Here is a 15,481-nt window from a genome sequence, read left to right as displayed (position 1 = left end):
CCATGAGCCTCGTTTAGCTTGTAATATGTTAGATCCTTTATACTACGTATTAGGCTCTAGGCCTATTTGGTCCTATCCAATGAATTACAAATAAATTTTTGAAAACAAAGAAACTACTGTTTCTCGACACAGTGCCTGGCTATTGCTTTTAGATTGATTGCCACACCTGCAAAAAGAGTCTGTGGAGACTGCCACACAGCTATTAAGTTGATATCCATGATTGAATTTGGTGTATTTGAAAATATGGTTTTAATCCTTTTTTTTTTTAAATATCATACTGTTTAAATCAAGCTTAAAATAACACTGGGGAGCATAATATCAGCAGACAGGTGAATGTTTTTGGATAATTGGAGCCTTACGACGCGAGAGTACAATTGAATCCAAGCTGAAGAACAACTTCAATGCATCACTTGTTTCTTCTACAAAGAAAGCACATTGAGTCCAATAGGACTCCTAACCTTATGGATACCATTGCTCCATATCAAAGCCCCAAATACGAAATTCCCATTACTTGTCTTGAGAGGTGTAAAATCTATCCTGAAAGACATTTTCTCTCCTGTCCTTGTAAACTTGAGTGCAGCAGGTGTAACTGTAACTTTAACACCAGCAGGGTAATCTACACTGGCAGTGTAAGTAGTTGGTCCTTTACCATAATAAGTAACTGTTCTAAGGACTGAAACACTTCCACGCATGTTCGACACGCTGATTGAAGGGTAGTTGAAATCATAGGATTGTATTGTAGGCTTCTGGCAATAAGTTGGCTGTCCTGTAAGGTTTTTTAATTGTGCAGGGCTTGCACCAGTACTGCAGAGGAAATTAATAACATCATTGGGACTGAAGTCATAAACTAATCCAGGATTCAGAGCCGCTATTGGATTTACTTGTCCAGATCCATAGTCAAAAGGGGTAGTCAGGGCGCCATTTGGCTCTCTTTTGATCGGTTTTCCAGTGTTATCCATGATTGTAGCTGTACCAACAAATTGAAGTAAAAATGTTAAGACATTTATACAAGAGTGCACATTATTTGCTAAGTGAATTGGACATTGTCTGATAAATCTTCAGTATTATAAAAACCAACCTGTTGTCATTATTGCAGACGTTATTGCTGCTGGACTCCAGGAAGGTTGGTAAGATTTTAAGATTGCAGCAACTGCTGCAACATGGGGGCAAGACATAGAGGTGCCAGAGATTATGTTATAATTGACTGGTCGTCCACCTGTGACATCAGCTGCTACTGGAGACCATGCTGCTAAAATATTCAGACCTGGTGCTGTAATGTCCGGCTGCAATAGGAATTTACATGTTCAGACCAATTATAGCATTAACGTTTCTTTTGCATCCACCCCAAGCGTCATTAAAATTTGATCTTAGAAGGAAAAAATTGAGAAACTAGATACGACCCACCTTAATAATATCTGGAGTTATAATATTTGGTCCCTGGGAAGAAAACACAGCCATTTCTGGTGCAGGTCTAGTGTTCAGGACTGTTATTGTTGGGGCAATCCTTGCAGTCGGGTACCTGTAGAAAGAATGGTAGTTTCATATTAGACTAGTAGTAGTCTCATCTCATTCAGACTCTTTCTTTTCTCACATTGATGAACTGTTTAGGCAGGCAAAGCTACAGAACTCACTTTTCTCTCTTCATGTATGCTTGAAGCTGTTGTGCTTCTTCCTGACCGATTAAAGTGGCCGGGATTACAAACTGAAATCCGACTTCTTTAACTAATGGATCAATCAGTATCATTCCAACACCACCCCCTTGTTGTATAGATAGAGCTTTCTCTCTTCGGTTATCCTTCACAACCTCAATTGTGCACACCACGATCTTCCCCTTAATCTTGGTATTGTCTAGAGTATTATTCTTGCAAAAGCTGATGAGGAGAAAAAAAAAAAAAAAAAAAAAAAAAAAGAAAAGAGAGAGAGAGAGAGAGAGAAACAGATGCTGTTAATTAGAACAAGTACAGTTCTCACTTCTCAGGTGAGAACCACAGAATCAATAAGTAAACTAATACAGAACATGTATACCTTGCATTCTTAGCTGGAATCCCTGGTGCAGCTGCATCACTTCCAAATATTAAACCATATGAGGTTTCCATTTTCAGAGGATTTAAAGAGAAACCCTGAAACCAAATTGAATAAAGCTTAAACTAAAGCATGAGAATTGTAGTAGGAAGGTGTAGGGGATTGGATTAGTGAAATTTTTACCTTCACAACTATTGAATTTCCAAGATATACATTCGAGTTGAATTCCCGGTCCAGAGAGCTAGCTGCAACAGTGAGGATCCAAGGAGCAACATTGGTTGCAGTTCCTGGGAAAAATGAGTTCCCTGCTGAACAAGAAACAAGTACTCCATTCCTGAATGCATGGAAAGCTCCAACAGAAATAGCATTTTCAAAGTAAATAGGCTGAGGAGGGTCAGGACCAAGGGAAAGGGAGAGGATATCAACTCCATCATTAGTTGCATCATCCATAGCAGCAAGAACATCTGCATCACTACATAGGTTGAACCAACAAGCCTTGTAGATTGCAAGTCTTGCATTTGGTGCCCCACCTCTTGCAGTGCCTCTGGCCATCCCAAACAGGCTAGCATTAGGCACCACATTTCCACCTATAGTTGAAGCAGTGTGGGATCCATGTCCATCACTGTCTCGAGCTGATCGAAAGAAAGTAGCCCCAAAAGATTCAAGAGGCCCATTTTCTGCTTCAAATCCTTTGTAGTAGAACCGAGCTCCAATGATTTTTCTGCAAATCCAAATCCAATTCACATTGTTGGACTCATATCTATCATCTTACATAGGCAATCTAGTACTATATACCTGTTGCAGTTAGCTGATGAAAATTTTTCACCAGGAACACATGTTCCCTTGAATTTCACAGGCACAGGACCTAACCCTCTGTCACTGAAGCTTTCTGACTCAGGCCAAACTCCTGCAAATTTCAGAATCGAAAATGTAGCGAGTCACTACATCAAACAATGCCCATTAGGAGCTAAAATTTATAGAATTACCAGTGTCAATGACACCAACAATAATATCCGACAGGGATGAGGCCATAGGCAATTGGTTATTATATTGATGAAGAGAGTTTACTCCTAGAAAGTCCCATGAATGTGTTGTGTGTAGCTTATTCACTCTACTCTCAAACACAGAAACAACGGAATTGGTTTCTGCAGAAAGAATAACATGAAATAATCTCAGTTTATACATCAAATGCTCTCTATTAAGATACATGCTCATTTCAGTATTAATTAGAAGCACCTGCAAGTTTCTGAGCTTGCTCTTGTGTAAGCATGGCTGAGAAGCCCCTAAAGCTTTTAGTATAATGGTGAAGTGCCACATCCTGTGCTTCTTTGAAACTGAAAAATTGCACAGAATATTAGTAAACTAACAAGCAAACAAATATTGAAATTTTAGATTTTCAACTGTCAGCTTTTGGCCCTTCAATACTGCTAAATGAGAGTCTCACCTTCCGGTGACTGATGCAAGTATCTTATGATTAGCTTCAATCAAAGATTCTGAAGCGAGGTGGGAGTGGGAATGTGAGTGTTCTCCCATGTACACAATATAATGCTGCACATCATTGAAAGCAAAAGGAGATAAGCAAATAATTAATTAAATTTTATATTGTGCAAAAACTAGCCATGATACCGTACACAAACAGAACGCGAATGTCCACTGAACTTAAAGCGCGAATAAGCACAGGCTCATAGATGAGAATTACAAGTACCACCTTGTTATAATTAAAGAAAAAAGAGATTTAGGTCTCTCAAAAGCTTATTGCTTCCTATACCTTTTTGTTGCTGCTGGCTCCATGTACCAGCACAATTGTATTGAACAGAAGAAGAGTAAAAAGTCTATAAATCCTCATATTTTTTACAAGAAGAAGGACAACAATGGCTAAAATGCAGTGAATTGTAATTAGAAGCATGCCCATTTTATACCCAAAACAAAGAATACAAAAACTGTCAACTGTGCATTATTCCAAAGCCGGCTTGATTATATTTTAGCTTTTGTAAAAAATGTCTTTTCAAAATGTGTATATATATATATATATATATTACCCTGAACAACCAATAAAATGTTTCATATCTTCTATTCATATTGAGAAGCTAAAATGGTATCTCACTTTAGCATATTTTATCCTTGTCCATATTGTTTGAACTCCAGTGAGATATACACATCACATTTAATTATAAATCATATAATCTTTTTTTTTTTTTTTTTTTTACATAAGAGTTTGTTTGAGTTGCCTGTTGAGAAAAATAATTTCTTAAATATAATGGTTATAAAAGTATTAAAAATTAATTTAATATATTTTAATTATAAAAATATTAAAAAAATAAAAATAACTTTTTTCAAACTATTTTTTGAAAGTTTTTAACTCACAAATCGCAATGACAAATGGAGCTTTAATTGTATTCAAAGAGTTACTAGAAAGTGTCATTAACATAAAAACTGCCATGTTTATATAAGTTTTGCGAGTTCATTACAAATTTAGTAAGGCCAATTCAGCACATGTTATGGAGTTTTTTGAATGCCAGTTTTGAAAAGACAGAAAGAAAGAATTAGTTTTAGAATGGGGGACCAAAGAAACGTTTCTCAGGAAGGGAACGGGTAAAAAACATATACAAGAGACTATGTTGAAGAAACAAGAGAAAGCCTGCAAGCTTCATGCCATGACTTGGTAGCTGCATGGAGTTTCTGATTGTTTCGAGGCATATCCTCAAAACGCAAGGGGCATTTCATTTTTTAACACATTACCACTGACTTTCACCAAATTTAATTTCTCAATTATTTAATTTTCTCTTCGTTTTCTCTCTAGTGATAGAGAAAGAAACTCTCTCTTGTGTCTCCTCCTCCCTGAGACGCGCCGGTCTTCTCTCTGCTGACCTTGCGATGGTGCAAGGGGGAAATTCGTCCCCTGCCTCAAAAGTGGGGTTGCCTCACCCCTCCGATCGACGCTGTTCTGTGCAAAAAATAACTGAGTTGCATCTTTTGCTGTAGAACCGGTCGGTGGAATTTTTTGGGCCTAGGATTATGGGCTTTTAGGCTTAACCAGTTTAGTGGGTTAGTTGTAGGCTAGTTTTTAGATTGATTTCTTTTTTGGGCCATGGGCCTCTAGGTATTTGTATAATTGTTTGGCCTTTTAAACGCCCTTTTTAACAGAATACCTATCCTCGAAGTGGGGAAAAATTCAATTTCTAATGATAAAACGATTTCACGGTCGTTACTATGAAACAAACCACTATGAATATAGTTATATATCATCTTCATCATCATTTTCTCAGTTGTATAACTTATTTTGACCATTGACAACAGCAACGACTGAAACCCAAAAAACTTGCAAACAAGATAATTTAATTGCTGGGAACAAGACATGAAGAAGTACGACATAACATTCTGCGATGATATTTCTAGAACTCTTCTTTACACAAATTTGAAACAAGCAATTTAACAAGTATCCAACTCAGTTTTCCCATCATAATCGTAATACAAAGGGAAAGTCAAGTCAGCTTCGCCCTTTTGATAAAAAACTAAAATAATAATTCATTGGAACCAGCAGTGACAACTAAAATACAAATCGTAGCAGTTGAACTCACGAGTATGGATCAATCATATCACCGTATTCATTACCCTTCCTCTCCAAATTCCTTTGTGAAACGCTCATGAACTTCTAAATCAGCTTTGCTCACTGTTGGCCTCTGTCTTGCAAGGATCTTATCAAAATCTGTTCTTGATATGGGAGGGGGAAGAATCTGCAGACATATTTACTTTCTTTAAGGATAAGCAAGCATAAGATTAGAAATAAATGTGGCTTTTCTATTTCTAAACATTTAAAGCATATTTTCTTATAAAAAATGTTCAAGAATTTTTTTTTTTAACTCTCATCTAGAAGATTGACAGCAGAATTTATATCTTAATGTCTTGCGTCCAGGGCATCTACAACATTACCTGGGCTGCTAGTCCTTCGGCTGCCAGCTCCTGCATTGTAATTTGTACAGCATTTGGTTGCTTTGGTCCACATGGCACCCACATATCATTAGGAACCTTGACGAAAAACATGGCATCCTGTGTTTTACGAACAGGCTCAAAAAGAACATCCTTGACCTGTCAAAAGTCAAATATAACAACAAAAAATCTGTTGTGTGAACCTTCTTAAAATATCTCCAAAGGGAGAATTATTTAAAAAAAAAAAAAAAGATATATTGATAGCATCTTAATTGGCATCATGCTTACACAAACAGAAATATCTGATCCCGAAAAGCCCTCAGTCCTGCGAGCTAAGAATTCAAAATCACTTTCAGTCAAGTTGTGAGGGGTATCTCCAAGATGCACCTGTTCAAAATTTTTTGAGGCTCAGCCAAATAGTACAAAGATGGTCAAAAGCCAAATACTTATTGAATAGAAGTTATCTCCAAGAAAAAATGTTAATACTTTGAACATGTGCTGCCGAGCCTTCAAATCTGGGAGAGGAATATATATGCGCTTGTCAAAACGTCGCCGGATGGCCTGTAATCACTACAGATTAGCAACCATACCCAACAGTCCCAGTGATTCAAAATTAAATTAAATTAATAAATAAACTCATGATGTTCTTACCTGATCTAGGGCATATGGTGTATTTGTTGCTGCAAGAACAAGAACTTTCTGATCATTGTTTCCTACACCCTAAAATATACGAAAAAGAAATATATAAATTTTTCATAAATCTATTAGCTGGATGTGTTCAAATTAATCATCTTGATTTCAAAATGAAAGAAAACTACAATCAATAAAACTTGAAGTTCATAGTATCAACTCATAAAATATTTAAACCAATAGAATTAATGTAACTTCAAGAGTTCATAGTATCAATCAAGTGGAACAACTAAAAACTGAGATATAAAAGAGGTGCAAGGAAACAATTTAGACCAATTTTAAATTAATCCCCACAACATAGATATCAATGAATAAACAGAAAACATGAATATAAGAACAAAAGTTAATCATAAAACATTTGGAAGTTGGCAGCAATCTACAATAACGTAGCAATGACATGAATGAAAGTACCAGTCAGAAGCAAACCTTGTTAGTTTGAACCATAAAGAGGTCATACAATTTGTTTCGAGCATACAGCACACCCACTGTAATGAAGTAATTTGAAGGTCATACAGAATGACCAATAATTATATAGGGTAACTGCCTAAAAGCTATTTCAAATTGCTTTGATGACTGAGAAGTAGACATGTTACATCGTTAAAACATATGAATAGTTGTCATCAGGAATCCCGACATCCTCTCATAAATTGAATTATGCATGGAGATACAGGTCAACAGCACAAAATTTAGCAAAAATTACATTATTTTGGAAGCCCTGAGCAATTAGAAACTCTGCTCAAGCTACAGGTAGCATGATGAGAAACTGAGGACAACAATAACAGCAATACGGAACATATGACACAAACCTTTAGGGATTACTTTCAGAAGTTACTTCAAGATAAGAAATTACAGATCAATTGCAGGAAGGTTTAACCCTGGAAAAGTTAAAGATTCTATTTAATTTCAAGAATCTAAAGCAGCTTTGATTTTCTTGCACACATTGGAGGTTTTTATATGATACAAAGCAACAAGTTCTAGTCATCCCCAATCTCACCCTTACTGGTCCTATGTGTTCTGCACCTATGCTGCAATCCCAAGGACATTAACTGGCAGTGGAATAGCAAAATATTATTCCAAGGTGAATGAGAGTAGGAACTAGGAAGATAGTCCTGGTTGAAAGTGATGAGGGAAAAGAGGTGATAAAATGAAACAAGTAACTGCATGCACACACACTTGATATAATGCATAACATCGAAGTTAAATTTAATGTATGCACAACAAACACCCCCCCCCCCCCCCCCCTTTTCTCTATTTTCTCTCTCTCTCTCTCTCTCTCTCTCTTTTTTTCTTCCCAACAACCGCATCACTAGAAAACAAAGAAACACAGGAAGCACGATGACAACCCAGGCAAAATTAAAGATCATATTTATTTCCGAAATCAAGAGCAATCGTGATTCTCACATACAATGGTATTGTCAGAAAATATACCCTAAACAAATAGATGCTGCACCAATTTATTTTGGATAAATTACAACTAAGTCCCTGCAGTTTAACAAAACTCACAAATTAGTTCCCAGTGTAAGTTTGATATCGATTTGGTCCTTAAATTTTATTTATGTTAACAATTTAGTCCTCATTCCTCACATCTTACTTATATTAACAAATTGGTCCTTAAAATTCACTGGTCATATGATCAATTTGTTAGTAGAAGTAAAATGAGGGGACCAAATTGTTAACGGAAATAAAATTTAAGGACCAAATCACTACTAAAGTTATACCAAGGACTAATCTTTGGGTTTTATCATATAAACCTCAGGGATTTTAGTTGTAATTTACCATTCTTTTTTAAACAAGGCAAGAAACTAATTAGCAATAGGTATAAAAAAACCACCAATGGGGCTCAAAGATATGAAGCATAAAAGTATTCATGAGAGAACATGCATGTGTGTGTAATTAAAATACCTCTCTCTATCTCTCTCTCAAACTTTGTACACTTGCAATGCAAATATTTGTGGTTATATTATCCTTTATTTTAATTATTTCCTTTATCAAAAAATTCTATATTCAAACTAAAACCTTTAAATCAATATTAATTGTACAAGAAAATTTAGTATCTTTTAACTTGATTGTGAGTTTATATATATTATTTTGTTGTAATTTGAACCTTTGACACTCATCCCTCTCCCTAATGTGACATTATGACCAAACAAGTGCAGAAAACATTGCTCACAACTAAGTGTTCTAACACATGAAGAGGCATCTGTTATTATATAAGATAAATCAAAGCCAATCAGGTTCCTAGTTAAGATTCCATTTGATTTTTAAATTGAATCTGCATTCAATAAACCTTCTCATTTCAGAATCAACCATCCGGCTTCAATCCTATGACTAACATCATCCTCACATCCCCCATCTACTTGAAGGATTAAGCCGAGATATTTAAAGTGATTACTTTGGGGCAGTACCACTCCATCCAAACTAACTCCTTCCCTATTATCATTTCGGCCTTCACTGAACTTGCAATACATGTATTGACTCCTCGTGGGGCAATACCACTCCATCCAAGGACCAATCTTCGTTCTGCTTAACTTAAAACCCTTTGATTCTAGAGTACTTCTCCAAAACTCTAGCTTTCTATTGACTCCTCGTGTCTCATCTATCAGGACTATATCATCTGCAAATATCATGCATCAAGGAATACTCTCTTATATATGTTTCGTCAATTCATCTAAAACTAATGTAAAAAGGTAAGGGCTTATAGCTAAACCTTTGTGTAATCCAATTGAAATAGGAAAATCTCTTGTGTCCCCTCCCACTGTGCGCACAATAGTAGTTACTCCTTCATACATAACTTTCAACACTTGTATGTACCTAATAGATACCCTCTATTGTTCTAACACTCTCCATAAAACATCTCTCGAGACACTATTATAAGCCTTCTCCAAATCGATAAAAATCACGTGTAGATCTTTCTTCACATCTCTATATTTCTCTACCAAGCTTCTAATGAGAAAGATCGCTTCTATAGTTGAATGACCGGGCATGAAGCCAAATTGATTGGGAGAGATAGACGTAGTCGATATTCCACAACTCTTTTTCACAACTTCATAGTATGACTCGTGAGTTTAATTCCCCTATAGTTTGAGTAACTCTGTATGTCTCCCTTATTTTTAAAAATAGGTACTAAAATACTCATCCTCCATTCATCAGGCATTTTCTTTGAGTTTATAATCTTATTAAACAATTTAGTTAACCATGCCACTCCCATATCTCCCAAACACTTCCACACTTCAATTGGTATTCCATTGGATCCACAGGCTTTACCGACTTTTATTTTCCTAAGTGCTTCCTTTACCTCTAAAGATCTAATCCTTCTAGTATAATTCACATTCTTTTCTACTGCTCTGCAGTCTATATTCACGCTAAACTAGATATTTTTACAACTGCTTTTAATTTCTCTCAGAGGCTAGGCCACTAAAAAGTTGATAATATGAGGACACCAAACAGAAAGAATTAAGGTGGTAAAATGAACTGCAGATTAAAATATAAGCATTTTCAATAGCAGCAAAATGAAGAATAATATTCTTCTTCACCACCTGCTAACAAAGACGTACCTGCATCTGCACGAGAAGTTCCGTCTTGATACGTCTTGAAGCTTCACTCTCATTGCCTTCTCCACGTTGGCCACACAAGGAATCTATTTCATCAATAAAAATAATTGAAGGAGCACTTTCACGTGCCATCTGGAAAAGATTTGACACAAGCTTTTCACTCTCACCCATCCACTTTGAAACCAGGTCTGAAGAAGAAATACTATTGAGAAAAAGAATAAAATAAATTAAAAATCCAGCAACTTGCAATCTATTTAAGCACATAGAGGACCACATTATAGATATATGCAAATAATAAGTTCGTACAGAGGAAAAGGAAAATATATCAGTGGCAACAAAACAGTGAAGTGCTGTCTCACAAGAAAATGTATACAAATAAGGAAAGATGCTAAGAGTCTGAAACTGAAATTAAATAAAAACTGACAAGTGTAAACCTTCTGGAGGCTAAAGTAAAAGACTCTCTTTGTGATATAGAACATTTACCTGAAAAAAGTCGAGTCTGCCTCAGTTGCAACTGCCTTGGCCAAGTAAGACTTCCCAGTTCCTGGTGGCCCATACAAAAGAAAAGCTCTCCAAGGTCGTCTCTTCCCTAAAAGAAAGAGCAAATGAAGCAAATATCAGGATTAACAGAATAAAGCTAGTCAAGATTTTATTTCAAAATGTAAATAGAGAAGTTACAACGTTGTCAAAAACAGAATAGCTGCAAAAATGACTAAATTCCATCTCCTAACCCATGGATTACATAAAAGAACAGTAAAAGTATAGTAATAACAACTACAAGAGACCTTCATTATGCCTTCATTCTAACTGTTTTGTGTGCCAATTAAGAACGTTAGATATCCAAATTCCAAAAACCTTGCCCAAATATATGGAACATGACAGCGTATGTATGCCACTATTCCCATTTACAACCTCAAGAGTCCAGATAAAATAGTACTGCCAAGACAGTTCCCAAACATGATGAGCAGAGAAACATTGTTGTAGAGGAAAAAGTGCAACTAGTTTACCTAAGGCAAACCCAGAAGTTCTCAAATGATTTTCTCATTTGCAATATCCTGGAGCATAATAAACTCAATAGACTCGAAACAGCAAAACAAAACTACAGAGTAGGAAAATTAGCAAAATTGCTACAACAACAAGAGATTCACAAATCATGTATCAAAAATCATTTTGGAGGCAGTACAATACAACCAACTATTATAAAACCACACAATTTCACAACTATCAACCAATTTCAATCTCTACCATTAATCTATTTGCTTCATGAAAACAAGGTGAAAATACCAAACGTACAGAACAAGAGCAAAAAACCCAGAGGAAAAAAGTTGGGGTAGGAGCAAAAATCACCTGTAAAGAATTGGGGGAACTTAACAGGCAAAATAACAGCTTCCTGTAACGCCTGTTTCGCACTCTCAAGTCCTGCCACATCATTCCACTTAATGTTTGGCTTCTCCCTAATAATCGCAGAATTCAACCCAGATCTCAATTTGGCCTGTTCCGGATCCTCACCATCTTCTCCATCTTTAGGCTTGGTCTTGGGGCGGGTAGCAACAGCGGCATCACCATTGGAGGCAGGCCCAGGTCCACCTTCATCGAGAACAGCCCGGATCTCCTCAGCCCGACGAAGATACTCGGTGAATTTCTGGGTTATAGCTTCGCGAATCTTAGGGTTCTTCTCGTACTTCAAATGGGTCTTGAAATACTCGAGCGCGTTCATATACAAAGGGAAGGCTTTAGCATAGTTACCTGCATTATCTTCTTGTACGGCTTGCCTTACGTACTCTATAGCTTGCTCCTTAAAATTGCTATACATCCTAATCGAAATTTCTGATCAATCAATAGAAGATCGCATATGAGATTTTTGGGGAGAAATCAGAAACCCTAAAATTTTTTCCCAGTTTTGGATTGATTAATTGATAATAATTTGATGATGGGTTTCAAAATTAGAGAGGAAGAAAGGGATTTTGCAAGAAAAGATTGGAAATTGTAAAATAGTGGATTAAGGCTAAAGAGGAGGCATGTCAAAGGAATCAAAGCTTGTGAGGGGGACTGTGAAGACGAAAGCTCTAACTTCTAATGAAAGTGGGCTAAAAGTTCTAAACTCCCTTTTTTTTCATCATTTATAAATTATTGTGAAAATTATTATCTTAATTTTTATTTTAAAAACTCAATTAAAATACATTTATATTTTATAAAATTAAACTTTTAAATTATTATATAAAAAAACCTTAATTAACTTATTTTAATCTTAAATATTTATACAATTTAATCTCTACAATTTTAACTATTTATATTATTTAATCAATTTAAATAAATTGAAACAAATTAATTAATATTTTATTTGATATAAATTTAATTAAAAATTAAAGAGTTTAATTTTTAAAATATATGAATATTTTAATTAAGACTCCATTTATTCTTAAAAAATATTTTTTAAAAAATATTTTTTATATTTTTTAATATTTAAAGGCAATCCGAAAAATTAATTAATAAAAAATATTTTTTATAAAAAAAATTAAATTATTTTTAAAGAAAATAATTTTTATTTTTAAAAGATAAAAATTATTTTTCTTTTTTTAAAATTTAAAAATCTTATTAAAGTGTGAATATATTTATATATACATGAAATAAATAAATTTTATTAATTTAATATTATAATTAAATAATAAAAAATATTTTTTAAAAAAATATTTTTTATATATAAATTATTTTTTTAAGTAAATATAGTTTAAATTGAAAAAAATTAAATAATTAATTTAAATAAATGAGATAATAATATATAATTATACTATAATATATAATTTAATTATCTTTTTTAATTGAATTTATCGTATATTCTTTTTCTAGAAGAAGAGAAATATAAATATTTAAAAAAATTAGTTTGAGAATCCATTATTTAAATAATTGAGACAAAAATAAGCATCCTTAAGTACTTTAGTTTAAATTGTTTTATTTTAATTTTAAGACTTAAAATGTAATTTGAAAATCTTAAATACAAATGTATTTGCAAATAAAGTTATGATAACTATTTTTTAAAACAAAAATGTTAAAAATAATAAATTGTAATTTAATGACACTTAAATCATTTGTAAAATTTTAAATTAAAATTAAAGAAATAATATAATAATTAAAACTTTTAGTTATATATATTTTAATTTAATAATTATTATATTCGTTTTTATATTGGAGCTTAATTTTCACCTTAATTTTAATGTGCATCTAAAGTTAATGGCTGAAAAAAAAAGGAACGACCAAAAAGCGTCCTATCTACCGTTGATGTTGTTGACCCTGACGAATCAAGTGATCAAGACCGTAGGTCCAAATTGGTGTGTGTTATTAAAAGCTTTGACGCAGTTTAAACGACTTCCAGAAGAATTTCTCTTATTTATGGCCACCTAAAAACTCGCTTATTTAACGCCGTTAATTAGAGAGAGAGAAAACAGCGGCTGTTTGGTAGAAAAGAAAGGTAAAGAAATTAAAAAACAGAGAGAAAGCAAGAAGGTTGGTGGAATCTTTAGGCAAAGGACCAAAGGAATCGCCCTCCTCTCTTCTCCTTTTCCTTATATTGGAGCTTTCTGGAGGTGCTTTTCTTTTGGGTTTCATTTGTATTTATAAATTTTCAGACTTTGATTGATTCCATTCCCTTCAACCACAGATTCCTTTCCTTTTCTTTCCTCTTATCTAATTTTCTTTCATTTTCCTCCCTTGTGAAAATCCCCATAATCAGAGCAAATCAGGTATAAGAAATTGTTTTTCTTTTCCTGCTATGATGGATTGAGTTCAAATTTCTGTGATTTTGAAGCTAATTTTGTGGGGTTTTTTCATTTTTTGGCTAGATTTGAGAGGAATTGAAGGGATAAAAATGGCGGAAGAACATAGATACCCAGCACCGCGTCTCTGCGTTAACAACTGTGGATTCTTCGGTAGTCCGGCGACCCAAAACCTCTGCTCCAAGTGCTACCGAGATCTCCAACTCAAAGAGCAGCAATCCTCCAACGTCAAGCTCGTCTTGAACCAAACCCAAACCTCCACCACATCATCGACGTCATCATCATCGTCTTCCTCATCTTCGACCGCCTCTGTTTCTATTTTGTCTCCTGTGGTCGTTGATCTGCCTGAGGTCAGTAGCAATCAGCCTGCATCGGCGGCGACAGTGGTGGATGATAAGAATGAGGAGACAACGGCGGTGCGGCCAAACAGGTGCTTGACGTGCAGGAAGCGCGTGGGGCTCACGGGATTTAAGTGCAGGTGTGGGATGGTATTCTGTGGAAGCCACAGGTACCCGGAGCAGCATGGTTGTAGCTTTGATTTTAAGGCTATGGGCAAAGAGCAGATTGCCAAGGCCAATCCTGTGGTCAAGGCAGAAAAGCTGGACAAGATATGAATTTGGAAATGGGAAAAAAATAATAAGTTTCTGTTTCTCTATGTGATTTTAGAATTGAAATTTAGCCACCGGCCGGCCAGTAATAGTGTCGCCGGAGGGAATGTTATTGTGGGTATGTAAATTCAATTGTAATTTTAAAATAGTTTTTTAAATAATATTTGATTACTGGGTGTGGTTATGGTAATTTCTTATGCTATGAGATGGTGTACCATTGGCTTTTTTTATAATCCATTTTGTGGTTGGATTATGTTTTCTTGAGAAGTTGGCCGGAATGTTAAAGGCTGCCCTTTTAACTATAAGAGATTGAGATGTTTATGGGGCTTTTTCCTCCTCTGTTTCTTCTCCCATGAGTCACTGAAAAGCAGAGTAGAAGTGCGCTACAATGTGTGGTGGATGGGCGGCTGCGTTGTGGGTCTTCTTCCTTCGGGCTACTTCAAGCTTATGCTATCCGTTTAAGATCCACTCTTGTTAAGGCTTGCGCCATAATGAAAGTGGCGGCGCGTGGTTGTGGTGCTGCCGACAACGTAAGTTTCTACAGCCCTTGCTTAGCTTCTTGGAGCCTATGGGCTTTATACTGGGTTAGGTAATGTGACTGTCGTTTCCTTTTGTTCCTAACCTAATTCGGCCAATTGGTCTTGGGGGCTTGTAATGATGTGCAAAGTAATGAAGTTATCTTTGAAAAAAAAATATTAAATGAAGGTAATTTAAAAAAATAAATAAATATTGAAATTAAATTCAATTTATTTCAACTTTCAAAATTTTAAAATAATTAAATAATTTTTAAAACCATAATTTTTTAACCATATAAGTCTATAAAGTGTTTTGAAATTTAATTAAGTCATTTAATTTTTAAAAAAGTTTAAATAAATTTTTTAAATTTTAAAAATAGATAAATAAGTTTTTTTAA

The 15,481-nt window shown here is 34.8% G+C and overlaps 3 protein-coding genes across 3 annotated transcripts; 1 reads left to right on the top strand and 2 right to left on the bottom strand.

The window, feature by feature from the left end:
* Positions 1-341: 341 nt before the first annotated feature.
* Positions 342-3,813, bottom strand: LOC110654111 (subtilisin-like serine-protease S). Its single transcript, XM_058152074.1, has 12 exons — positions 3,791-3,813; positions 3,660-3,675; positions 3,467-3,570; positions 3,259-3,356; positions 3,009-3,167; positions 2,818-2,929; positions 2,206-2,743; positions 2,026-2,120; positions 1,632-1,871; positions 1,405-1,519; positions 1,079-1,283; positions 342-967 (listed from the first exon to the last, which is right to left on the bottom strand). The coding sequence occupies exons 1-12, from the start codon at positions 3,811-3,813 to the stop codon at positions 420-422; spliced, it is 2,253 nt and encodes a 750-aa protein (XP_058008057.1). The 3' UTR covers positions 342-419.
* A 1,573-nt stretch (positions 3,814-5,386) lies between these two features.
* Positions 5,387-12,293, bottom strand: LOC110654147 (protein SUPPRESSOR OF K(+) TRANSPORT GROWTH DEFECT 1). Its single transcript, XM_021810047.2, has 8 exons — positions 11,538-12,293; positions 10,674-10,779; positions 10,194-10,392; positions 6,601-6,669; positions 6,436-6,510; positions 6,238-6,336; positions 5,953-6,108; positions 5,387-5,756 (listed from the first exon to the last, which is right to left on the bottom strand). Exons 1-8 carry the CDS (start codon positions 12,001-12,003, stop codon positions 5,631-5,633), a joined length of 1,296 nt encoding a protein of 431 aa, XP_021665739.2. The 5' UTR covers positions 12,004-12,293; the 3' UTR covers positions 5,387-5,630.
* Positions 12,294-13,608: 1,315 nt separating this feature from the next.
* LOC110654148 (zinc finger A20 and AN1 domain-containing stress-associated protein 3) lies at positions 13,609-14,758 on the top strand. The gene is made up of 2 exons (XM_021810048.2): positions 13,609-13,927; positions 14,027-14,758. The coding sequence occupies exon 2, from the start codon at positions 14,053-14,055 to the stop codon at positions 14,572-14,574; it is 522 nt and encodes a 173-aa protein (XP_021665740.2). The 5' UTR covers positions 13,609-13,927; positions 14,027-14,052; the 3' UTR covers positions 14,575-14,758.
* Positions 14,759-15,481: the final 723 nt, after the last annotated feature.

Source organism: Hevea brasiliensis, chromosome 1, assembly GCF_030052815.1.
Source record: "Hevea brasiliensis isolate MT/VB/25A 57/8 chromosome 1, ASM3005281v1, whole genome shotgun sequence".
Lineage (NCBI taxonomy): Eukaryota > Viridiplantae > Streptophyta > Magnoliopsida > Malpighiales > Euphorbiaceae > Hevea > Hevea brasiliensis.
The sequence above is the reverse complement of the archived record's forward strand: the minus strand, read 5'-3'. Positions and strand labels throughout refer to the sequence as shown.